The sequence below is a fragment of the Ambystoma mexicanum genome, chromosome 6p, assembly GCF_040938575.1.
Source record: "Ambystoma mexicanum isolate Mex_15411 chromosome 6p, UKY_AmexF1_1, whole genome shotgun sequence".
Lineage (NCBI taxonomy): Eukaryota > Metazoa > Chordata > Amphibia > Caudata > Ambystomatidae > Ambystoma > Ambystoma mexicanum.
The window spans coordinates 827015494-827042679 of record NC_090935.1 but is presented as its reverse complement, the minus strand read 5'-3'; the positions used below and the strand labels follow the sequence as shown (position 1 = coordinate 827042679).

Sequence of the window (27186 nt, the reverse complement as noted above, 5' to 3'; positions counted from 1 at the left end):
TATGCCTTCCTGTATTCGCTCCAAGTAACTTGGAACAAATATACGCCCAGGTGGGTAAGTAGGGCACAAGTATTGGGATAAGAAAGAGTAGGGTTAATGAAGATTACTGGAAATTAATTGGGCCATTACCTCGAAATTCCTCTTCCATGTCCCAGTCCTTATTTCATGAAGAGTAGCAAAAAGGTCAAGATTTTCCTGCACTGTCACAAAAAATTACATGGATCCAGTACTGCACACCCAGTGACATAATTTATTCACTTCACCCTGTGGTGAAGAGGTACCCGCCTGAAATACTGTGGCAGGCAGGTACGTGAGCCGGCTGGCCATTACCGCCTAAAGTTAGCACGGGCCCAGTGGGCTTTACCATTAGGACGTAATGGCTGGCCAACGAGGGGGTTATTGCCACTAGTATTCCGGGGTTTGTGGCCCCGGAATACTATGCCGTAGTGAAACATTTTCAAGCAGCATTTCTTTTGCCATTTGAAAAGGCGGTCGCAGCAGTATGCGTTAGCTCTAGGAACACTAGAATGCGCATACTGCTTCAATACTATGGAAAAACAGGGCGCCGTTTTGGGCCAAGTTGATCCATAGTAATGAATGGGGAGGAATGCTTTTATAAGTGCAATGTATTCTGCACGTGTAAGGCAATATGTTAAATACAGTAATGTGCATTTTACGTATTGTCTTACATGCACAGAATGCATTGCACGTGTAAAGGCATTGAGTCGCCGATTCTTCGACTGCAGTCAGGGAAATGGCAGCGTACAGAGGTAAGTTTGTAAACCTCAGTATACCCGGCGCGTGATGCACGCAAGTGCATCCACAGGATTGCACTGTGGAGTATCCCTTGGCATCGCCACGCCGGGTACTAATGCATTATCAAAGCTCTGATCTGCGTGTCCTAGTTTGTTTGTTTGTTTATTTATTTGGTAATGCGCACCAAACCCTTAGGTAGTGACCTTCCCCTTTCTGCCCCTCTCACCACTCCTCTCTCCTGGAGTGATCACTTTCTCCTCTCCTCCCATCTCACCCTCTCTACCCCTCAGGCCAAGCCACTTCCATCACTGCCACCCACCTTCTCGGTCATCCGACCCATGAAGCGCGTGTCAGTTGAGGCCTTCGCCGCCACTTTCTCACCCCCCATCCCTTTGGCTGACTCTCACCCCTGACACAGCCCTTTCCATACTCCACTCTTCTATATCTGATATTCTTTATATTCCTACCCCTGTCATGAGAATCTGTCTGAAGCCTAAACCCAAGTGCAATTCCTGGTACGACGCAGACCTCATCACCCTTAAACGCAAGTGCCGGGTGGCTGAGAAGAAATGGCTTGCTTCATGTACATCCTCTGACAAACTGGCCTGCCGCCTGCTCCAAAGGCAATACCGCCTCTCTGTCCTCACCAAGAAGACAGCTCTTATCCAAGCCTGCGTCTCTGTGGCATCTAACAATTCGGCTGAACTCTTTAAAATCTGCAAGGTACTGGCCAGTCCTGCTACAGTCTCTACCTCTCCTGTCCCTTCCCAGGCCCTCTGCACGGCACTGGCTTCTCACTTCATCTCTAAAACGCAAATTTTCCTGTCCTCACTCTCCTCTTCTCCCCTCCCTCCCTTTACTCCCTGCTCTTCCTCTGTCCCGTCTGCAGCCACCTCTCCTCCCTCCTTCTCTGCCTTTCCCCTGTTCTCCGCTGACAAAGTTTCGAGACAAGTCCGATCTATGAAAGTCTCACAGGTTCACCCCTGTTGCTCCAAAACCATCACGGACCACATCGACTCCCTGGCTCCTGCCCTGGCTGACTTCTGCAACCACTCCTTCTCCACTGGAGTCTTCCCATCCCCCCTGAAGCACTCCATTGTGCACCCTCTTCTTAAGAAACCCTCTGCCGACCCTTCCTGTCCGGCTAACTATCGTCCAATCTCCATCACTCCCTTCCTGGGCAAACTCCTAGAAAAACTGGCCATCTCCCAGCTTAATCTCCACACTGAATCTGTTGGTTGTCTTCATAACTTTCAGTGCTTTGCAGATGACACTCTGCTATTTTCAGGCTACCTTCGGCCACCTCTTCTCTGACTCTCATCTCTGTCTGTCTGCTATCCAGGAGTGGTGCTCCGCCAGTGACCTCTGCCTTAATGCCAGTAAGACTGGGATTCTCCTCATCGGCACACCCGCTCCCTCCTTCCCTATCGCTATCTGACCGTCCTCTCTTGGCCCTCCTCCTGCTCCAACATGCAAGGCAAAAAACCTTTGGGTCATCTTCGACTCCACACTCTCCTTCTCTCCTCACATCTTTGACGTTTCTAAGAAGTCACACTACCAGCTGCACCTCCTCAGAGGTATTCTACCTTTCCTCACCTTCCCCCAGAAGCTCACTGTCTCTAGAGCTCTGGTTCTCTCTAGTTTGGACTACTGGAACAGCCTTTTTCTAAATCTGCCTGCCTCTACTCTTCCCCCCTTTGCAACTCATCCAGAACAGGACTGCAAGACTTGTCCTTGGCCTCAAGACCAGGGATCGTATCTCACCCGGAATGAAATCTCTGCACTGGCTCCCAGTGGCTGCAAGTATCAAGTTCAAACCCTATGCATTGTCCACAAGGCCTTCTGGGGCCTCAATACTTTCAACTCTCTCTTCCTAAATATCTTACTTCTCGAGCTCTTCGCTCATCCGGCTCCAACTCCTTCAGGGTCAGTCGCTTCTCCAAGTTGGTGGTATATCTCTTTCTTTGGCTGGGGCTTCCTCTGGAACAGCTTCCCTGCCTCCCTTAAACTTGAGGAGAACCATCTCCGGTCAGGAAGCACCTCCAAACTTTTCTCTTTGCTTCTGCCTTTTCTCCTCCTCTCCCCTGCTCACCTCCTGGCTGAAACTGAATCTGCACTGGTTACCTGGCCACCCTCTGATCCTGGGCCCAGGTTCATCCCCCGCCAGTCACTCACCCTTGCACTGCCTGCCTGGCAACACCCGCACTTGGACACTGTTTCTGTATCTCTACAGTCCCACTACTAGCACTTGCCCACCTCCTGGCTGTTACTTTTACTTATTGTTATTATTCTATTCCCATGTACTGCACTGTCCCTTCCGCCTCCCCCTGCACTTACTCCCTTCCCCCTTCCCATGCACTTGCGTGATCTGAATGACACCTGGCCTGGTATGATTGTTGTCTGTCCTCCCTTTGTTCCCCGTCCCTTGTCTCGTCACGCCTTGAAACACTTGTGTGTAGGCGCGTTATAAATGCCATATATCATATCATATAGAGGAATTCATGGTTCCTTTTAATGATTATAGGTACTACCAGCCCCTATCTATCTATGTATTCAGGAGCTGACGCTAGATTGCGGGTATGTGCCACCTATCATATAGTGATAGCAAACATTCTAAAATAAATTCGAAACTGGACTGTGGGACCTGATCGCTAAAAAGAAGAAAAACGTTCACACGTGGAGCATGACTTATTTTATTCTACCCTCATATGGGTGTGTACTTCATGTGGAAGATCGAGGAATTGAATTCCCCTATTATTCACCTAAGGTATCTCAAACCAATTAAATATATCCCTAGCTTTTTGCCAAACAGTTTGTGCAAATTTAGGTTGCCTTCTTCGGGACCATATCATCTCTTACTCTTCTTTTTAACTGGTTCAAAATGCTAATTCTTAATATCGGTTCTTATTTTCTTCCTTCTAATTTGTGAGTTTTCCAAAAAGAAAACACAAAACATAGGCTATCATTGTCTATGAATTATTTTGAATTAGAAAATTTGGTACACTAGAGCGGACACAATTATCAGTGCCATCTTAATGTATTGTATGACATCTAAATAAACGTGCACTAACCTTAAATAGACTGGATCTGCATAGTTTAATTTTAATTTAGATGCAGACTGAGTAAAACGAAAACCAGAGTGCACAATTCATTTGTTTATTATAGTGAAGGAAGCTGTTAGTATTTGTGCCCAAAAATATATAAAGGTACTATATTGTTATATTTTATGAATACCTTATTTGGCGGTCTGTGGTTCCGGCCCGAAATGCGATCTCATGCTGTGTGCTTATAACAGCGGCCGCCAACTTGTGCATGTGTAATCGTATATTGACATGATGTCCGAAGCGATCTACATGACACATGAACCTCCATCTTTGATTTGGCTCTTTTTCATAGTGCATCAAATAGACCTTGTAATTTACACCACATAAAGTTGCAAATTTCGTTTTGGTTAATTGTAAGAGAAGATATTTATCATCTTACTGAGCCCGTTATATTGTTGTGAACAATCATCTTCTGACAAACAAGCCTAGCTTCGAAAGGGGGAAAAGAAAAGTGTAAACGTGCACTATAAACAATGTTGTTCTGCTTTTTTACTGATTTAGTACTTTGTTTAAATTCAGTCAGAGCATAGTTGTGGCATTATCATAAAGTGTCCAATTACTGCCAAGCAACGTCTTCATTTAAGCCATACTTATCTGTTTTGAGTCTGAAAATCCAACATTGGTCACAAAGGAACAATCATGCATTCATGTCTCATACTTTTGATGTTTTTTTTAATCTTTTATAAGATTGTCGAGCTCCCATCTGCTCCATTAATCAGCCAGAAGCTGAAACAGATGATTTCTAACACTATCCCGCATTCAAAGGAAAAGAAAATGTTGGGCGTTGCACAGGCCCATAACGAGGCTTGGAAGCAGCCACGTTGCTAGGCAACATATAGCCTTATTTTAGTTCACAACTTCCGACGGCAGGCAGAAAGCCGGCGGCCCGGTGCAGACCAGGAAAAGGCCCGGTTAGCCCCTGTTTGCCTTGTGGTGCAACGAGTGAGCCACTTAATCCAACTATCTACTGCTGCTGTTGCCTACAACTGAACTCCTGGCACTTTGACAGCACAATCTCTTGTAAGAACTGTACGTGAGTAATAGCATTCTATCAACATCAGACAGTGTACACCACACCTCCTATTCAAGTGTCTCCCTGTATTTGCTGATCTTAGCATTCAGTCTACCCCGGTTCACAGTGGGCTCCTTCTCAGCCGGCTCTTCGGTCTAGAGGCTTCCAGGCCTGTGGGGAATACAGAGCCCACTTACGTCGGGTCCCACAACCGCACTGGAACTTCTGCTGGCCTCCTGGGCCGCCATGGCTGCCTCCTTTCACAGGTTTCATGCTACTTCCCCTGTTGATCCCTGCTATGCTGGGCTGGTCTCCCTTTATACACCTGCAGCCCCTTGACAGGCTACATTGGTGAGACTCTGATTAGTCCAGCCTGACTCCAATTACAGGCGGATGCCTGACCCTCATAGGTTCTTACAGGCATCTTCTTTGTCCCAGTACCAGAGTGGTTAAAAAGGGTAATCTTAATTACTTTTAGGTGCATCTTCTTTGTCTCAGTGTTGTCAAAGTTTAGATGTGAAGATTTGAGAGGAACTGATTTATAATAGTCCATAACGGTTGGGGAAGGGTTAGGGTGGTTGTCAGTAGGGAGAGGGGGATACCATGTCTCGCCCAAGGGCACCCCACTCCCAGCCCCAAGGACCCTCCACCCAGGTGATCCTCCCTCGCTTGGCCACCCCCAGGGTCAGGATCCAAAAGTTATGGCCTTATCCTGGCCACCTGCACAGACGACCCAGGGGGAATAGGAGTGAGAACATCCTTGGGTTTCTCACAGAGGACAACAGACCACTTGCAATTCATATTTTATGGATCTTCTGCTGGAATATCCAAGACCTCCTCCCACCCCCATTCCAGTGCACCAAAAGTAACAGACAAACTAATGGATTTCTTGAAAGGAGCTGTTCTATCCAGGAAAGCAAAGCACACCACTAGTTCATCTAGGCCTGCCATTACAATCTCTTCTATTTCTGATACATTCTCAGGAAGGGTACAGATAATAAAACCTAGAGAAAGATTAATGGAAGACACAAGGACATGAGGCTGTATTGCACCTGAGGGAACTATCTTCTAGAGAGACATGTAGGTAAGGCCCCCAACTCCCCAATGTTCTGAGAGATATGGCAGGCCGAAAACTAGTCTTGTAGGTGATCCTCTTTTTATCTATCACATTCAGAGGTTCAAAAGGTGAGCACAAATGGTAGGTCTGATACATGGGTAAGCTTTTGAGAAGCCTGCTAAGAACCTTTTACCCCTCCAGCTACCACGCCCGAGAAAAAGCCTTCATGGCTGAGCATTGAGACCTCCGTTTGGAGTGCACTAACCACACATTAAAGCCTTCCAGATTAAAATGAGTAATCCTGCGAGCACCACAAAGTAAGGCCAAGGCCCCTTGGTGACAATGTTGGACACTGAATTAAATCATGTGTCTGAAATGAGAACAGAGTAGAGGGTTATCTGGAACCCTGAATTGAACCTGGTGAGATCCTCTGCATTATTAGCCCTTTCCTCTACCTCCAAGCCACCCAGCTCTAGATGCTGCTCTGGAGAGGGACATGGGGAGGGAGAAGGAGACGGCGAGGGAGGTAGGGAGCGAGGGAATTATGGAGGGAGGGAGAGAGATCGATTATAGGAGGGATATGCGACAGCTGCTGTAGAAGCAAGAACCACATCCTCATCGGCCAAAGCGATGTAACTAGTTGGACAAAGGCACCCTTACTCCTTGCACAAGAGATTGGGAATGAGGATAGGAGTGAAATTCCTACACCAATTCCTGTGGCCAATTAATAGAGGTCAGCCATGCTCTATGCTCCCAGCTCCAGGAGAAACATGAGCAGAAAAGGGTAAGCAAATTCTTCTTCAATGAAGCCAACTGGACTTCTAGAAGAATCTCACATTTCATGGTTTTCTCGAAGGTCGGAAAGCAAAGTGGCCAATCGAGAGGGCCTGCTGAGGGTAGTCTGCCATTCCATTGTCCTCTCTGTGGATGTGAGTGGCAAACAAATACAGAAAATTCTTTATTGCCGAAATCCAAGAGCATATGCTATACTCTCCACTGGTCGCAATCTTATCCCCCTTTGATACTTCACGTAGGCAATGGTCATCATGTTCTCTGTCCTTATCAGAGCAGCATTCCACCATTTCACAGGAGGGAAAAACTTCAGAGCCCGTCACATTGCCCCGAAATCTCTCCAATTGGAAAACATCAAAGCTTGTGTCACATTCCACAGAGGTGGGTCATTCTATTCTCATAAACTATCTAACCATTTGCCCTGGCATCTGTTGGGATTATCACAGGTGCTAAGCAGTGGTGTTACAAAGACACATGCCATCATCAATCCATGGATTTGGAGCCACATTGTTGATGGAGACAAACTGACTGGACTTCCTCTACCTTCTAGTCTGAAGGGCCTAAAGAAGATCAGAATTATTGGTAATGTTCAGGAGGCTTCATCTAACAAGGTGCATGTTTGAAACACCATTTCAACTAGGTTGCTAGATCGACCTTTCAGTAGCCAGTCATCTAAATAAGGATATATTGCCAACGCCCTTTTTGTGAAGGAAGCACAACCGCCAAGAAAGAACTTTCTTGAAGGCCCGGATTGCCGGCCTGACCCTGAAAAACAGATCTGTGAACTGATAATTACCCTCGCCTATGGCGAATCAAAGGCATAGGTGATTGGCTTTTCTAAGCGGAATATGGTGATAGTCATCTGCTCAATCCTTTCATGCCAGCAAATCTCCCTTGTTGATTAGGGAGGGAAGACCCTTTGAAGAGTTTCCTTCTTAAAGCATATGTTGCAAACCAGCATAGTGACAACACAGAATAGCATCTCTTGTTCCACATGTACTTTGGAACCTTGGCATTGTACCAATTCTTTTTTACACCCCTTGCCATGCTCTTCTGATCACTCTTGTCTGAGCTGGCCTTTCTGAAAATTCAGTTTTATAATTCTTGAGAATTATGGTCGAAATCCAGGTGTCTGACACTAACTTCTAGGTGAATTTTAAGAAGCAGAATTCTGGTGTAGTCTGGACTGCTGTAATCTCTACGGAAAGTAGACTTTGCGGTTTGTTGGTTTTCAGGTCGCTCTAAAGGTCAGGAGTCCTCTGTTCATCCTTCCTCCTTATCTTGGTCAGCTGGACTGAGATTTCTGAACTCTGTGGGTTTGATCCACCGTGTTCCTGCATGTTTGTCTCTTGTTTATGGTCTCCCTTTACCTCCAACTGATCCCTAAAATGTATTGGGCTTTTAAAAACCAGACAGCGGCCACATTGTTCTGAGAATTGTCTGTCATGCTGCCACTATCATATGCTTCTTACAAGAGGAACTCTGCTCCCAGGTGCACCTCCTCTATCAGTGTTGATCCAACTGTGCCTGCTTCCAATATTGTGTATACTTTAATTCTTGTAAGTCGTCCAAGAGAGTCTTATTCATAATAGGATGCATAGTGGCCACTTTTCTGTCTGTGAGATCCCTGATCACTGCTTTGTCAGGTACCATTGATGGTCGTCCAGTTAAACTAACCAGGAGGGAAATTGCCTCTAGTGAGACGATAGGGTTTGGCCAACAAAGGATGCTGTGCTCTTGTGATCCTTCCACATTGCCTTCTTAAGAATGTAAGAGGGAGGCCTTTCATAACTGCCTGCCTGTTGGATCAGTGGAAGAGCCAGCACGCTCTGCTTTGCCAAAGACCATTTGTTTGGAAACGTATCAGCGCTTTGGCAAATTCTTCGCATTCCAACAACTTAACTTTGGGACTGTCCTTATTTTCTTGCTCATCAAAAGGTAGGTAAGGCAAAGAAGAACATTTAAGAGATGAAATTCCTTACCTTCCACTGCTACTTTTCTCTTTTGATCTGATTCCCTTTCCTTTCAGAAAGTCTCCCAGATGAGATTCTTAATTCTCTCATCAAACTTTGATCTGTTACTTTTCCAGGACCTCTTAATAGTCGGAATCGCTGTGGACTCCGATGAGAAGGAAACCTATCTGTGTCTTCCTTTGCTCTTACTCCCGTGCCCATCTCTAATCCCCGATACCTCACCTGATCGCACAGTCTTTCCCTCGTGGCAGCAAAGTAACAGTGACCTACCAAAACACCATGACTCTGCCTAAGTCTTTCATCCTACACATGCATGTGTATTCTACATTGTTTCAGATTGTACATGTGTCTACTTTCTCTTTCACACCTATCTGCTTTCATCCCAATGGCTTCGTTCCCAAAGGGTGGACCTCAAGAACATGCTCCTGCTCTTACCCAGCTCGGACACTTGAGCAGATACTGCTCACCTCACACTCGCCCTTTTTGAGGGGTCACCAATGCGAGGCGGACACCTGTTTGATGATTGTTCAAAATATGGCATTTTATTAAAGAAAAAATTATTAAATGCTTCACTAGCCCTACTCTGCTTAGGATTTCCCTGCCTAACAAAACTAAAGTGGAACACTCTTAAAACAGGATATCTGACCCTCACACTTAAGATAAATGGCAATTCAGTTAACATCAACGACATTCAGTTTATTGATAACCTCTCAACAACCTGGGTGAGTTCCCTTCCCCAGGATTCAAAGTGAATTCAACTCCAATGTTCAACAAACGAAATAAGGAAATCCCTCTTGGTAAGATAGTCTCGGATCCGTTCTCATCAGTTCTTGATATTTCAATGTCAAGGTAAAGTCTTGTTAACCAAAGTTCCAACAATAGCAAATACTTTCTTTTTGGTGAAATATGGACTTTCACTTCCTCAAAACAAGTCAAATGGTATTCCTAGCCACAATACTTTGTCACCACTTGCCACAAGAAGACTTGCCACAGTTAAAAAAGAAATGCAACTACTATTATTGTTAGGTAAACACAGTTCTTGGTTAACAATTGTTAAGTCAATATACAACATTTTAGGATTCACAGTCTGTTTGTCATGATGACTTCACAGTATTGCTGTATCATGAGAACGTTCTACTTTGTCTCACAGTACTCACTTTACTTGTGCTACTGAGGTTCTGCATCGACTGACACCCAGAAATACCACCACAGCTTCATCACTTTGTGATTACACTAAAGCTTCAGTACTTTGTGATTTATGATGGGTTTTAGTTCTGATCAGATTTATGTCAAGGCACTTTACCTTGAAACATGCAAGGCATTCTTCCTCTGAATATCTCTCTTCAAAAGGGGCAGCCGCTTTGCCTCTCGTCTGTCTGCCACAACAACTTCACTTTGCCTGCATGACCCACTTCTCACTGTTGAGTAAAGTCTTTGGCAAAGACATCATGAGCAACAGGTTTCCCTTCCCCAAATTTACGACTATCTTTCTGCCAACTGTTTGTCAAATAATTACCCAGAAGCCTTGGTGCCACTCTCTTGGCTTCAGGTAATGTGTGCACACTTGTATCTTAGGCCAGGTTAAACTTCTATTGGGCTCCCAGTCTTAGTTGCTTTGTTTTCTGGCTTTAAGAAAGGCTGCCTTCAGTCTTAACAGGGGAATACTCTTGGCTTGGGCAATGCTTACTCTATCTTCAACTGTAGAAACAATGGTTTGAACCTACTTTCTTTATGAGCATTTAATGCCTCTGTGAATTAAGGTGCAAAGGTCACTCTCCCATTGCAGAAGGCAATTAGCACACATGACCACTCCTTCATAAAGTTTACAATGTTTAAGGAGATTAACAATGGAGTTCTGCAGCGTTTGCTCCCCACGCGAGTGAAAAGAGAAATGTTTATTGTCCTATTATTAAAAAGTTCAACTAACAACATTAGCTCGCTTCTGCATGTACGCACGTGAAGATTGGACTGGCTACTGTTGCTGGCAGTGCTGGCACAAGGAATCGGAAGCAAATTGTAAGTAAGGAATGTCATGAGGAAGAGGAATGTAGAGATAGTGCTACAGGAACGCTGTGGTATGCAGATAGCTGATATGCTGCTGGAAGAAATGCTAAAGCACACCCCAGAACACTGTGGGTAGTGGGCCACTTACAGGCTGCAGGAGGCCAGAGAAGAGTTTATCAAGTATCACTGGGGTATATGATGACGAGACCTTTTTAAGAGAGAGGCACTTCACAAAGCACTGAAAAACTAGACCGGACCATGTGAGTGGTAAATCACTGGTCAGTTAATAAAACTCTGAAAGATATGCTACGAGAGATCAGAAGAAGTCCATGCGGCACAAGAGTAAGTACAATGCCATGAGACAGGAGGCGAAGTTTCTGCTGCTGGGGAATTGCAGAGATTACCTGAGCCACAGACCGACCACAAGGGAAGTATCAAAAATATGTAAAAAAAAAGCCAGAAACCCTGTTTTGAACTTGTGGAATTCTGCTAAAATCAGTGATAACCTGGATAGCCAATAAAACCTGTGGAATCCTAAACCAGAACTCCACCAAAAAGGTGGATTCCTAAGTTGGAAACCATTCTGTAAGACCACATTGTTAAGAGGGGTGAAAACTCTGTGCCATTCTGTTGGCAACAATGGGACAAAGGGGTACTAAATCAGGTAGTAAAATAACCCAGATGTTTGAGAAGCCAGAAGATTGGCAAATGAGTCTGCTCCATTATGAACATAAATTTCCCCCTGGTGGTACGAAGATCTCTGGTGCGAAATCCTTTCTGCCTCATTTTAGGACAGCCACTGGGTTGGTAGAAAACCAAATATCTGATGAAGCGAGCGATCGAAGGTGATAAGTATCCCATCCACATGCATTGCCGAAAATAATGGGCCTATTCTTTGCAATGTGTTGACTTAGACACGATTCGGGCGTCATTAAGGGCAACCAAATAATTGACTTCTCAATCCATACCTTCTTCTGGGATATCCACGCACAAGTCTAAATCTGCTGAGATGATCACAGTGGCAGCTCTGAAGGAGTTTCTAACTAAGATGTCAGTCAAGATAGTAAGATTGTGAATTCTCTTCGTTGCATTTTTGCCATGACAGCTGTACCAAAATACAGCAGATTCTCCAGAAGTATATGTCTTTGATAGTCCTTGTACATAAAGGCTTTTGCGTCCCACTACTGCAACAGCCTCTTTCTCAATCTGCCATCTACTACTCTGCCCTCTGCAACAAATCCAGAACAGGACTGCAAGGCTTGTCCTTGGCTCAAGCCCAGGGACCGTAACTCTCCCGCCCTGAAATCTCTCCACTGGCTCCCGGTGGCTGCATGGATCAAATTCAAGACCCTTTGCATTGTCCACAAGACTTTCTGGGGCCAGGACCCGCAGTGCATCCAACACTCTGTTCCTAAATAACTTCCTTCTCGAGCCCTTCGCTCAGCTACCTCCAATTCTATAAGGGTCGGACGCTTCTCCAGGCAAAGAGTGGGGTGGGGCGGTAGATCTCTCTCCTCCGCAGATGCCTCCCTCTGGAATGGCCTCCCTGCCTCTCTCAAACTTGAGCCAAACCAGTTCCGGAAGCAGCTCAAACGTTCCTCTTCTTCTCTGCTTTTTCTCTCTCCCTCCCCGACTGCCTGTCTGGTTGTTTGGCTACCCACAAAGTCTCACTGGATACCAGGCTCTCTTGATCAGTCACCCCTGCACTGCCTCCGTACCTTCCATGCCCGTAGGAGCTGTAATTGTAGCCTCTATAGTCCATTGCCTCCTCTGCACTACCCAGAGCTGTGCTGCCCTGCTGTCCCCAACGCTTGCCCTGGCACTTCTCCCCAACCCTCCCACCTCCTTTCCTCTTGCACTTCTCGTTCTCGCACTTGCATATTAAGATCGTGGTCTCGTCATTTTGTCTTTCTTGTCTTGTTGCACCTAGAAACATTTGTGTACAGGTGTGTTATAAATGACTGATCATACCATCCACTGTTTTCATCTGTGTAAAACTCTACCTCTTGCCATTTTTTGTTTTTATACTGTAGTGATTGTCTAATGCTATTTCGCAACTAATGTTACTGTAATTCTGTATTATTAATGCTGTTTTCACTTTGCCTACTTGATTCCATGTCTTAAAATTGCGGCAAAAATGGCAGTGAATACAAAATATTGCAGCAAAAATGCTGTGGTTTTTTGCGCCACAGAATGCGGGGGACACCCCCACAACCCCCGTTCCCCTTAAATGGTATAATGGGGTACACCTTTACTGGGTCAAACCACAGCTTTTTTGCCACAATTTATTTTACTGGCGACATTTTTGCCACGATTTTATTACCTGATACCGCCTACTTACCATGCGGTAACTAGCAAAATTCAGTGTGCCATATTCACTCTCACTAGTTTTCATTATTGCGATAGGTTGACCCATGTAATGTATAAAACCGTTGTTCTTCTTTTCAAGGCGTGGTCGCACAAGCAAGATCTGTCCTTGCATGGCACAGTCGGTATATGTTCTGTCCTACGTGTGGAAGCGCAACCAAGATTGAAGAAGGAGGATATAAAAGAACATGTTTAAATGAAAAATGTTCCAGCCTGCAAGGTGTTCACAATACTGCCTACCCAAGAGTCGGTAAGACCATCATGAAAAAAGCTTGGTATTCTCTGCCATTAGCAACCAACCGTTTGACTCTTGCGAATGAAGTCCTTGTCGGAGGCGTCATTTTGAGATGCAAGTGTTTTACTTGTGGACAGGTTATTGTTTCCGGATAAGGAATACTGTTTCTATGAAGGGTGCTGTAGTCAAGTGTACACTGCAAAGGCTTTATCCATTAGACTTGTTACATGAGGTTATCACACGTGAAGCACAGTTGAAGCCCAGCTAGCGTTTACAATAAGCTTCATTCGCAACATTGCAGCAGTAGATCTGCACAATTGGCTATGTCTCTAATCATCGGGCTCAACACCACTCGCCTGAAATTGAGTGAAAGCAGAAGAAAAGAAACTTTAAATGCCAAACATACCCTACTCTATGTGGAGGTGATATTCCTTTTAAAGGACCAACACAAACAATATATATATATATTGAAGATCTATGGAGAAGCCCTCAGAACCTTAGACTGATGACGTTTTTTCAGATTCAAATTCAGGGGGTTTGTATCAAAACGTTACACACATAACTGTACACCATATGTTTGCCCATTGTTTGCAAAAGATATTTCCACTAAATGAAAGTGCAGCAAAACCTCACATTAAATCCTCTGCTCTCCGCAAGAGCAGTATGTTCACGCTGAAATATGTCTAATACCTCCACAGATTTGCCCCTGTTCATTGAAATCTGTATTAATGTAGCATCCTTCATTTTCCCCCTCCTCTCTGAACCTCCCAGCTAACTAATGAAGTTTGCCAATCAATGCTCGTTAAAACCAGTTTCAGAAGATGGTGCACTCCACTTAGCACGTCTTTCTCTTTTAACGTCTAACCTGCAAAAAAACAATCCTCCCAGCACATTTCACATTCCCATGTTCATTTACCTTTCCCTCCATGCCTAAAAAGATTGGCACGGGTTTGCCGGTCCGATAGCACATCGAGTAGGGCGCTCGCTTTGCCATTTGTGCAGAGCCTGCTGACGCAGGTTCGAATCCCGGCAAGGCCAAACTCAGCCTTTCATCCTTCCGAGGTCGATAAATGAGCACCACACACTATGGGTAATAATATGCAGTGCTCAGATACCTGAGGATTTGTAGCGCTATATAAATGCTAAATTATTATTATTGTTGTGTTTTTAGGTTTGCTCAAGTGGTCTCTAGACACTTCCTTTGCAATTCATCTTCATGCACTTCTCCAACATCTAGAAAACCTGTAAGTACGACTCATTCAAGAAGCCTGTCCTAAATCACACCAAGACCCCTTGCTCAAAGCATTATGGCAAAACATTGTTGATAGGATGGGTATCAAACAAAGTTCTCCCTATATTGCAAGCAAAAACGACCCTGCAAAAGGTTCAGTCAAATACTTGCACGTTACCACTAAACAAAAAGGACATCTATTTTCATGAAGCCGTACTTCATCCAGATGAGGGCACTCAAGAAGGGTTACCCTTTTCGTGTCACATCCAAACTGTGAGCCAAGCCTTTATCTGTTCACAGTTGGGTTAACTACTCTGTGTCACCAAGTTCAATCATGAAGCCAAACTTGTTAAAATGCCCTTTTACCTGGTCGTAATGTTGAGAACGGTCAAGCTTCATGGAGACATCAAAAACATTGCAGCAGGAGTGATCTCTGATTTGTTTCTGGGCCAGAACCTCCTCGGCTTCTGCAGTCTCCATTGGCTTCTATGGATGAAGATAATTTGGCTTCCTGCACTACTTTCATAATTTATAACCATCAACAGAATGAGCACAGCCGTCTTCCTTAGGAATCCATAACTCCATTCATTAACTGACCAGTTGTGATACTATCAAATAAGCACACTGACAACTTCAGCTGCACCCCAGGACAAAACAACATTGGAAAGAATTCTCCAGTGAAAACTCTCCAGACAATCGAAGCACTGACTGATCCTACTCTGAAACATGCACAGGGACAGGGGAGCCTGTGGTGCAGCACCCTTGCTTACTTACAGGGTACATAATAATAATAATAACGCAGCAAAGAGAGAGTAAACAGCAAAGTAAACCTCCATCACCAGTCCCTAGCCTTGTTTTTTTAACGAGGCCTTCCATGCTGAACCTCCTTGGCAACTTAGGGACACGTCACTCTATGGAAGAGAATTGGGGACACTCCATGTCATCCGTGTGCCACCATACCGACCACCAAGTATAGTTGAGGAGGACTGGATTAGCAAGGCAAAGTATGCTTGCACAGTAAATTATGGAGCTACCCCATTTTCTCTTGCAAGCTTCTGCCTTGCAAGCTTCTGCATGTATCAAAAACCTGAACTCTTTCACAGTTGTAGATTCACTTAGATGCCGGCTCTCACAGGTAACAGCATCACAAGCTGTTCATAGAGTTATTCAAGATTGTGGGTGCAGGAATACATTCGGCTAGCAGAGCCGCAAGGCAGTCCGCTGGCCAACTGGCAGCACCTGGACTACTTTCAACCCACACATTCAGCACCCTTCCACAAGATACACTCACTTGCCACACACACACACACACACACACACACACATCTGGACCCACTCAAACAATTGTATGCCCAGTACCCCTTCTGACCAAGGGTGAAAGAGGGAAGCAAGACCAGTGGGGGAGTGTTTGAGTCTGGAGTAAGGAGAGTGGAGAGGACTGTGGTGCATAAGGTGGGAGGGAGCAGAGGTGATGGAGGGTGAAGTAGAGCAAGCAATAGAAACAAGAAGATGTGGTAGAGAGAGAAAAGCAGAGGTAGAACAAGAAAGTGAAGAGCAGAGGTGGTAGCAAGAAAGGGCTACGATTGTAGAGCAAGAGTGAAGAACAGATGAATGGAGGTGACAAACAACAAAGGTGAAGAGGGAGAAGGTAGGACGGAACAAGAGAAGACCAGAGGTGGAGAAGGGACAGTCAATATATGTGAATGAGAGAGAAGAGGAGGTAGATAAGGGATTGAGGAGAACAGAGGAGGTGAAGAGAAGATGGAGAGGGAATAGGTAGGGGTGGAGGAAGTTGAAAGGAAAGAGAGCTGAAATAATGAGGGAGAGCCTAGGAGCAAGGAAGGCAAAGGAGAGAGTGAAGGAGTAGTGGCAGGGGAAAGGTGCAGAAAGAGAGCATCTGGGCAAGACTCTGGTCCCTGTGGAACCTCCCAAGGTAGTAGAAAAAGAGGCTAAGGGAGGGCCAAGACAGTCTGAAAGGGGGATAACTCAGACAATCCTGGGGTCCAACAATTTGACACCCAACCCCAGCAAAAGAAACAGGGCATTAGAGATGGTAGTACTCTGTGTTCTATACGCCCAGGAGTATCCGTAAGCTGTCCATACAAACCTGCAGATGAGCCAAGACGGATGTTCTCGGCTCTTTGAACCCCTGACACTGTGTGTTCCTGTACCCCATAAATCTGTGCCGTTTTTTGGAAAAGTAGAGCGGGAAGCACTGAGAACTGTGGTCCTAAGGAAGCTTGAAGAAGCCCTAGCTGTGATTGTACCATAATCTCAGGATTTGTTTTGGTGTGAAAAATAAACATATTCTAAATATGCACTTAGTTAGAGTCCTTTATTGATCAACTATGTGATCAGAAGAACCAGAGACAGTCTTTTGTTGCCCATCTAAATTTATTGGTGAGTGCAACAGGTCAAGCGATCAACAGACACTTCAAAGACAGATTTTTATTACCCCTAGCCTTTGCCGTTTTCTGGTGGGCCTTTTTCAATGTTTTCCAAAAAGTTTTGTTTGGAGTCTGTTATCCTCAAAATAATCAGATGACTGTCTTTTTTCAATGTATTCAACAGAGTTGCTTTCTGCTACATTTATGACATGCAGAAGGAAAAATGTTACTGGGTATTTGCACTTACTTCAAAAATAAATACAAAAAGTGCTTTATGAATGTGTACACCTTTTCATGTACAAATAAAACAAAGACTAGGAGGCACCAGCTTCTGCTGGATCCTGTTAAATACAAGTGTACTTTGTGAGTATTTAGAGGAAAGTCTTGCACAGTACTTTAATATAACTACATGCCCAGCTTATTGTAGTAAACAACACATTACTTTTTCATTGCGTCTTTGCCCATCTGTAGTATCATGTAGAACTATAGAATGTGGGAATGAGGGATTCCACTCGAGAATGCAGGGGACATGAGAAGTAGTATGGAAGAAAATTGGACCAGATTACTTAAATGAAGTTTACATAAGGCCAGGGGTCTATGGTGGCTCAAAAGTTGACATAATTGGATGGTTCAAGACTACATTAGGGTTCAAAGACAGATGGGCTGAAGGACGTATATATGGCTTGAAGAAAGGATCATCTCCGTTAATCAGTTGGACACATCAGTGCAACTGGATCTGAATGCAGCAGAATCTGTTTTCTTGATTGAGTCACCTGAAATTGACAAAGAAAAAGTCAGAACGGAAATATTCAGAGATGAGATTGGGTATGTGAAAGGTTTCACACATCACATTGTACTAAAACAAGGGTGCAAACCAGTAGCACAGAAGTTGCGAGGTGTTCCGATCTCCATGAGGGATGAAAAGAAGTTAGAATTTAATAAACTGGAAGAACAAGGAATAATAGAAAGAATGGATGCATCAGAATGGTTCTCCCGATTGATAGTAGTGAGAAAGAGCTCAGGAAAGTTAAGGGTGTGCATCGACTTAAGAGAGTTAAATAAGTATGTAATTCCTGAAAGACACCCTTTACCTAATATCCAAAAATTGATTTCAACAATGGGTTCTGCAGAAATATTTTCAACACTTGACCTCACTGCTGCATACCATCAAGTAAAACTGCATAAGGAGTTGAGGCATCAAACTGCTTTCATCACACCATAAGGCCTGTTCCAATACCGCAGGATGCCGTTTGGTTTCATATCTGCTGCCTCAAGTTACAAAAAAGAATGTATTGAATATTTGATGGTGCGGAAGGCGTCATTTTCTTCCAGTATGTTGTTCAGATATACGCTGATAGAAAGGAAGAACATGACAGGAGATTGGAGAAGATGTTAAAGAAATTGTACGTTGTAGGTATGACACTCAAAATCGAAGATCAACAGGAGAGAAATTGAGCACTTGGGTCATGTAATAACGAAGGATGGAATCGCACCTAAGAAAGATTTAGAAAATGGAATAGATGACATGGCCACTCCAACCTGCATGGAACAGGTCAGGACATTTTTAGGTATGGCCGAGTATTACTCTAAATTTGTACGAGGATTTGCAGACCTGTTAAGTGACTTCAATTCGGCACTCCCAACTAAGTCGATGCTGAGTCTGGGATGCCCAAGAGAAGCCCTTATTTATATATTTTTATGACAAGGTCATAGATCTGGATGATAAACCCTTGTATAACGCCCCTCTCTTTGAATTCCCCTGACCTCACTGAGCCAAGAAGTAGGTTTGTTTTGCAAATTAAAAGATTTATTTTGCAAATTAAACAATATATATATATCACGCTTTTATAAATAGATTAATATTTGATAGCACACTTATGAAGATAATGTTGATCAACAATGGATAATATTACACTAGCACACTTATTTAATTACTTAGGAGTTGGTATAGAAAGGATAAAGTCTGAGACTGCTTTTATGGGTTCCAGGACATGCAATGATGGAAAAGAATGCAGCACAGAAATAACTGAGATGGTTTCCACAAGAGATAATATGATCCCTTTTCCCCTTGTGGCGATTCACCCCCCCCCCCTATGCAATATAAGGTGATGGAAGGCGAGCACACAGTTTTCAGGAATACAATCACAATGCACTACCAATTCCAGTTCCCCCTAGCAAGCTTAGAGCAACCGGTCTGCTTTTAAACAGTCAACAAACAATACTTTTAAATGTGATTTGCAATGAAGTGACAATATGCTAAAAATGATTTTAATTCCCTATAGAAGATTCAGGGTAGGTGATAGCTACTTAAGATTGGTTCAGGTCAACACTATCAGTGATTCATGAGCGTTTATTAGGTTGAAAACTGATTTTGGCAGTTGCTGTCATGATCTCTGCTTCCAAAAGGTCAGGGTTTTCCCAACTCCCTTGGAAGCAGATCCATAACCCAGGTTCCGAGTGCCAACCAGTCCCAATTGGGACCTTTTGGACCCAGTCCTGGCGCCAGTGGCACCAGGCTCATAAATATGCCCAGTCCCAGCGCTGGAAGCGCCGGGCTCATAATGCTTGGGTGGACTTACCTGCAGCAGACCATGCTGCTTACTTGCCTGCCAGTTGAGTCTCTGATCCTCTTCTGTTTGGAACTACTTTTCCTGTTGGGTGGGGCAGGAGCCACTCCCTAGATTCAGAACACTGGAACTCTTCTGGAAAGCAGGAACTCTTTTCTTACCTAGGCGTGGCTGTGGAAGGAGACACCTAAGCACTACAGGAGGCTATTTAAACCACACCCGATGGATGAATCTTGCTTTGCGTTATTCTGCATCCTCAGCAGCAGAACGCTCATCGTGTCTTCTGCATCTGATCCTGGGCCTAAGGAAAAAGGCTTACCATTCTGAATCCAGTCTTCAGCAACACCTATAAAGACAAGAAAGAACAGGTTAGCATTACGGTCTTCAGTAACAGCTCTTCACTTACCTGGTCCATCGGCTGTCACCAACGCCTCGCGCTGCATTCCGGCATCTGAAAGACAAAGGCTTACCTACTCTTCGTGCGCTCCGGAGGTCTTCACACTGCTTTCCGGCATCTGAAAGACAAAAGCTTACCGACTCTTCGCACGCTCCGGAGGCCTTCGGCGCTGTATCCCGCATCTGAAAGACAAAACAAGGTGCGTTTAAAGACATTGGGGAACTTTTATACTCACGTGCCATTACTCCTTTCCACATCTAACCCAGTGGGTATTCCGGCACCCTGCAGCCGCCCCGAACTTGTACCTGCAAAATAAAAAGACAGTTAGAGCGCATCGTGCTCTTAACTGTCTTAGAGCACGATGCGCTTGTTGCCATCGTGAAGCAGGCAACAAGCGCTTACTTACGTGCTTCCAGGCGCTTCTATTCATCACACGGGCTCCATCTTCAACTCACTTCAGCCCACCATCCGCCATCGCCGGAACCCTGCAAAACAAGAGACATCATTACTAAAGACTTTAAAGACATTAGAATTACTCGAAACTTACAGTTCGTGCAGTAAACGACGGACAGCAGTCCTCTGAAGTCAAGAGGCCTGCTCCCCTTATCCAGTGAAGAAACTGGTTACAGCACCCTGCCTCGAGGCAGATGGAGAGCACGGCGTTCACTTACCTAAGGTGAGAGCGTTAACCTTTGGGGTTCTACAGGAGAAGAGAAAGGGAAGAAGAGAGAGACATTCAATAACCCAGTTCATTAATCCCACATTTTCTATCTGCAGACATCTTACCCTTCGAGCCAGACATACAGTGCACAGAGGTCCAGCCCAAAGAGCCAGCCGTGTGTTACACATCACCTTTGAAGATACGGTATACGCCCAGTCAAGACCGGCGCCTCTACGGGAATCAGGTGAGCGTTACAGTTGCCAGCAAAAGACAGCTATTTTTTTACAAGTGGTGAAATGAGCTAGTTGCAATTCGCGGCACTTTTTCTGAATGCGTCGAGTGCGATTACGGAAAAACTATAAGGAGTAGAAAGTCGGTTTTGGGCTTGTTGGAAAGCTTAGATTCTTAGGTTTAAGATGAAAGTTAAATCGTGTTCCTATCAAAAGATACAGACGATTTTGTGGTGGTAGATTTTCAGAAATGAAATAATGATTCAGAATGGCAAATGACACTTTCACAGGTTTGAAACCACAGAATGAACGCACGATTTCTATGATGCAGTTCTAAATAGGTGGAAATGGTTTGAATTAGATTATTTTAGACTAAGAGATTGGTTTTGCACAGTTCTGGCTGAGTACTCACACTATAAATTTGAAATAGGCCCTCAAAGTCTGGTCAGGTTTGGGCTTCACTCGCCATGGACGGTCTCTGGTACTGGTTCTGCTCACAGCGATCTGGTCTGGGTCTGCTATCAGCACTGCACAGCGGTCTGGTCTGGGTCTCTCTGGATACAGCACTGCTTTCTGGGTTCTGGCACATGGTTCTAGCCATAATCAAACAGCACAGCCCGGCTGATGAAGAGTTTAATTAGGTTGCAAAAGATTTTGAGGCCTGCTGAAAAGGATTCAGCTTGTGGATCAGGCCTCTCTGCTACAAAGTTCTGGAATCTGGAGTCTTCTGGCAAAAGCGCTTCGCAAGAAATCAGTTTGAATGTGGAAAGTGAATGTCCCTACCTGGGTCTCAATGACTTTTATGTCTTTAGAAAGTGGGTGGGAAGGCTAACTTTCTATGCCCAACCCTCTGAGGATCCTGATAGGCTATAGGATTTTCTGTGCTCTCACTGGAGAACAGAGTTGTGAGTCATCCAGTGCTACCATGTTACAATCTATTGAAGAAACGCCCCTTTGTTTTTACTGAGAAAAATCAATTTTACCCAAAACACATTTCCTAGATACACAAGTTGTTGAAAATACACGTACACATGATGGATGCATTAAGACAGGTCTCTGATCAAGCCCCATGTTCCTGCGAGCTTGGGTTCAGAAATGACAACATTTTGCGCTTTTTAGTAGCTTTTGCAACATTGGTTTTTCCTCAAAATTTACACAGAGGTACACCCCCTCCCTGAGCACATTACAATACGTTTTCAATTCTCTAGTGTAAGCACAGTGTCTGCAATATTAATAAATAGCGGGGTTTGGTCTTAGAGCATCACACAGAGTGGAGTTTAGTCTCAAATTGTAGGTACATTTGTCATATTAAGAATCTCCAAATTGTACATTTCTGTCAGCTTAATGCAATATTTTATAAGCAATTTGATAAAACATACATTTGGTGCAATATGAAATCCACAACTCAGTCTGGCCTGCCTCTAGCTTGCTGAGTCAGATGTCACATGCTTTCCTGCCAGAGCAACTGTTGACAATTACACCTCAAATCAGCATATCCTGTTCAATTGAAAGAGGCTATTGTTCCTTTCTTCCAGGCTGCAGGAAACTCTCCTCCCCTCCTAATTTACATGTCAAGGCAATATCCTGTACTGTTGGTGGTAAGAGCAGGTGTCTAGGCTCCCCATGGACAGAGGCCTCTTGAACTTTTAATTGAATCAGACTGTCTTCTTGTGAGGAGTTCTGGGAAGAGTAGGTGTTAAGAATTCTCATTGATCAGCAAGGCTTTGAAGTTTCCAGCTAACTCAGGTTCTTTTTTTCAGCTCCTGAAATAGTTCTCCTCTCAGAGTTTAGACCGCTAGCGCCGGTTAGTGTCAAACGCCCGGTACTGCACCCATTTTTGGGAGCTGTCTTGAATTAATGCATTTCGGATTTTGAACAGCACCATATTTCTTTGCACTGATTTCGCTCATGGCGCTTCGGGCCGAACACGCTCGCACTGGTCGGTGGCAGGTCAGACGACCATTTTGGTGTGCGCCAAAACTGCGCGGTTTCGCTGGATTCTGGCGCAAATTTGGGCTTTTCAGCCATCTTGGATTTTCTAAGCCCACAGCACCAAATGTTGTAGCATAATAATTCAAACATGGGTCGATACACCTGACAGACCACACAGTTGCCCTACGGAATATGATTAAAATGATTAAAAGATTAATGTGGGATGAAGGATGTGAGTTTCAATACATAAAAAATGCTTTAAGAAACTGTGAGCGAGACGCACAGTAATTGCAACTGATGCAAGCAGCGAAGGTTTAGGTGCCGTTTTGACACAGATCTGTGAAGGAAAAGAGCATGTTATAGCATTTGCGTCTTGTTTGCTGAAAGGAGCAGAAAAAGCATATGCAACAATACAAATAGAAGCTCTTGCCATTAAGTGGGCTACAGACGCATTTAGAAGTTTTGTGTGGGAAATTAAATTTGAGATAAATATGGATCACAAACCCCTAGTTGAAGTAGTTTTGATTTAAGAGTCTTGACAAAGTATCAGGCAGTATAAGAAGATGGGTTCTGAGGCTACAAGAATTCGATTTTTTAATAATGTACATCCCAGGTGTGAAAAACTATGCTGAAGACAGCCTGTCGAGAATGACTAACTATGAAGAAACTAAGGTTGGTGAGGAGGAGAAGGAGATGATTTGTGAATCCTCAATATCAAAACAAGAATGGTGTGAAGAGTTGACCAAAGATGTCAAAATGCTGATGGTAATCAAAGATCTGGAGGAAGGTAATTTATCTATAGAGAAAATGCAAGAAGCAGGAATAGAAGGATTCTGGAATGTGAGAGATGAACTAGATAAGCTGATACCCCCGTATGGGATCAGGGAGAAGGTTACGTGTCTTGGACATGAAGGCCATCAAGGAATCGTGACAACAAAATGCAGAATAAGGAATGCCTATTGGTGGATAGGATGTGATGTGCAGATGGAAAGAAGCATCAGAAACTGTCTTTTTTACCAACTGTGATAAAGGGTGTATGAGTGAGACGTATCCTATGGTTCTGACACAGACCGCAGAGACCCTGGAAAAAAATAGCTATTGGTGTACTGTGGCGAATGTGGAGTGAGAGCTGTCAGACCTTTTGCATTGTTGTTATTAATGTTTTGATGAGATGGGCAGAGCTGAGGATGTCGCCCAATGTGACTACCAAAAGAGTTTTTGGCTTCCTGGAAGAGCTATGTGGTTGTGAGGGTTATCCTGAGGAGGTGTTGACTGATAATGGATCATAGTTTAAATCTAGGGAGATGGAGGAATACCTTATGGGAAGATCCATTACACAAAAAACCACCAGTTCCATATATCACCCCCAGACCAATGGCATTGTGGAAAGGTGCAATAGAGTGCTAAAGAGGGTGATCAGGTGGGCATGGTCCAATAGGAGAGATTGGAAGGAAGTGGTGAAGAGGGCGGTTGTGGCGCATAGGAAAACGCCACACAGCACAACTGGGTTATCTCCTTTTGAACTTAGCAGGTGGAAGAAGGCCAACGGCCAACACCAAACTATTTCTGGGATGAATGGGTGAGGTGACTGGCATGAATGTGGAGCTTGATGAAGTGGAAGAGAATGTCAGGAAGAGACAATTGAGCAATAAGACACTGCATGATAACCGGAAGTTCAAGACAACAAAAATTCCACAGGTTGGATGTTGAGTTAGGATCAAATTGCTGGTGGTCCTGAGGGACAATGGGTGTCATTGGTCTGAACTGATTGGTGGTGTAAGTGCCTAAACAAGCTTTGAGAACAAAGTATGGAAGGGTGTGGAACAATGAGTCATGGTCATGACCAGAACTGGTGCTAAAGTGAGAAGGTGTACAGGCAGAGGTGATTTTTCCTTGCCAGAAGATTCAGGTATTTCTGGAGTGACGGCAGCAGCTACATCATGTTTCGGGAGGAGCTATCGAAGATCAAGGCACCTGATGGACTTTGCTGAGTAGCTGATTCCCCAGAAGGGACTTTCATGTGAAAGAAGGAGGATGTGGTGTATCGTGTAGAACTATAGAATGTGGGAATGAGGGATTCCACTCAAGAATGCATGGAGCGAGAGAGAGACGGTTGTGGGGACGTGAGAAGTGAAGGAGTGGCAGATGCATCATTCATATCCCCTTTAGATACGTTTACTTACTTTCATGTAATAAACCCTGTTCTAATGTTCCTCCGTGTCTGCATACACTTGTTGCTGTATCAGCCAGTACTTCACCATCCTTGTTAGTTTTTTTTTTCTTTTTTCTTTCTTTTTTTGTTCCCATAAAAATGTACATCTACAAAATAAGTCTTACCCCATTGGACTAGTGACTGGCAAGCTTAATAAACACAAAAATAGCTGTGTTCGACAACAATAATTAGGGCATGTCACCTTTATCAGTGCCACTGCTCTGTAAGGAACTCATGGTGGCAACAATAAAGACAGACACAAGTGAACACAGTTCATGGTTGTTTGTTTAACTTTATAGTTAGGTTGGAAAATCACCTAATCTAAACCTAAATCTAAGATGGGAGCAGGCTTGACCATCAAACAATAATAAGCCAGTCCGTGTGGTGTCTTGACAAACTAAAAGGGCTTATACTAAAAAAAAAAACTATTGGCAATCCTTACGCTAAATACAAAAAGAAGTGTGGGATAATGTTCTTTAGAACGAAGGAAGTTTTCACAAATAATAGGTCAGGATGCAGTAGTCAGGGTCTCCTTTACCCACGTTTTAAGCACAGGACAAGTAAGATTCTGGAGCACAGCACACGCTTTAGCTTTCCCAGCACGAGCCAACAGTTCCACTCTCAGCAATCAGGGCCTTCGGTGGTTCAGTCTCTTTTCTACAAAATGTCTCTTGCTGCCATGGGCCTCATGTATTCAAAATAATAAACAAAAATTATTTTCAGCTTGCTCGTTGGGTGAAACCTTTCACCCTTGGATCCCCCTCTTCCGGATGCAGAAACCTAGAAGTTCCTTAATGATACCCGGACCTCCGATAGCTATGTTTTCCTGCTTTCAAGGGCCTGGCAGGTTCAAAGTATCAGAACAAAGGTTCAACAAAAAGTTCTAGAGCTCTTCTCTGGTTTTATTTGGGTGATAGTTATTCACCCCCTGGTTTCCCCCTCTTCTGGGCTCAGACCCCACTCGAATATCAGCTTTTCTTTGTTGGGTTCACTCTGGCATGGCATGCATTCAAAGGCTTTCCCTCTTGTACTTTGCTTTGTTGCATTCACAGGTCGGTGGGTGTTGGCTTTTCACCCTTGGGTCCCCCTATTCCATGTTCAGATCTGACTCGACAGTTTGCCTCCCTCGATCGGGTTCACTATGGCTTTCAATGCATTTGTATTGGTGACATTTGTGAATCTGAATGTCTTTTTATATACTTCATTGTGGACATCCCTTGGCCGGGTTCACTCTTATCAACACATTGTATTTCGGGACTTTAGACTTCGCCCCCTCTTTATCAGCATCCCTCTTTTGGGTTCACTCTTGTCAATCGTGCCTTTTCCATTCAACTCTTATAAAGCAGGATTCACTTCCCTTAGTTTCACAATCATCTGTCGGTCAAAGACTTTCGACTGTACAGAGGATTTTACAAGACCCCTGTATGACCACTTTGACCCTTTTTCTTGCCTTTCCCAACGCCTTCTGGTACTGGTAGTTTTAACAATTGGGTAAACCCCCAGTGTTTTCCTGAGTGAGCACCCATGTGGTGCCTAACTCCTTGTGTTCCCCGTTTTAGCATCAGTAACTCTTTATGCTTTCACAGTTCAATTAGACATTTGCTACGTTTTGTTCAACACTGTTTGGTTTCTTATCGGCTCTCCCCTCGACTCACTGGCTGTGATCAACTGCTTGGCTTTCTTTCTCTTTGGAGTAAAGCCTGGTACCACGGAGACTAGCGTCTCTCCCTGGCTTGGTTATCAGTGGAGGAGGGTCTCGTGTACCGTTGACATTTGCTGCAACACATGCTGGCTATTGTTCGGGGGTCTTACAATTTCTTTTTCAGTGATTTCACGGGCCTTGGTCGTAAAGGGCAAGGTCGCTTCTCTCCTTGTCAACCTCTCGGTTTGCACCATCCTTCTCCTCCTCTTGAACTACTGTGCTGAGTTGGCTCTCACTTTGTGCGGTCTGCCTTGCTCGAATTGCGCTCTTGTGCTACACATTTTATCCCTGTGGGGAAGGGAAAAGGCTGTCGGGTGTGTGCGGTTCTGGTCTATTGCATGACCCTGGTGTTGTGACATGTGAGGTAACTAGCTCGAGTGTTAGTCTGTCGTAATGTGCAAAAATGTTTACGTCGGAAAAGGGTGATGGGGGGGGGTAAAGTGTTTGTATATCCTATGTGGTAGGTTGGGGAAAAGGTGTCATAAGAAGGGGGATACTTTGTCTCACCCGTGGTGTCCCACTTCCACTCTCGGAGGACCCCCCTCCAGGTGATCCTCCCTCACTCGT

At 44.4% G+C, this 27186-nt stretch overlaps 1 protein-coding gene across 2 annotated transcripts in view; it reads left to right on the top strand.

The window, feature by feature from the left end:
• NUDT12 (nudix hydrolase 12) overlaps positions 1-27186 on the top strand; it is a 273377-nt gene that overhangs the window by 130049 nt on the left and 116142 nt on the right. For both annotated transcript variants that reach the window (XM_069625469.1, XM_069625468.1), the window contains exon 4: positions 13148-13315. In XM_069625469.1, coding sequence (XP_069481570.1) covers positions 13148-13315 — 168 coding nt within the window. The remainder of the gene's footprint in view (positions 1-13147; positions 13316-27186) is intronic.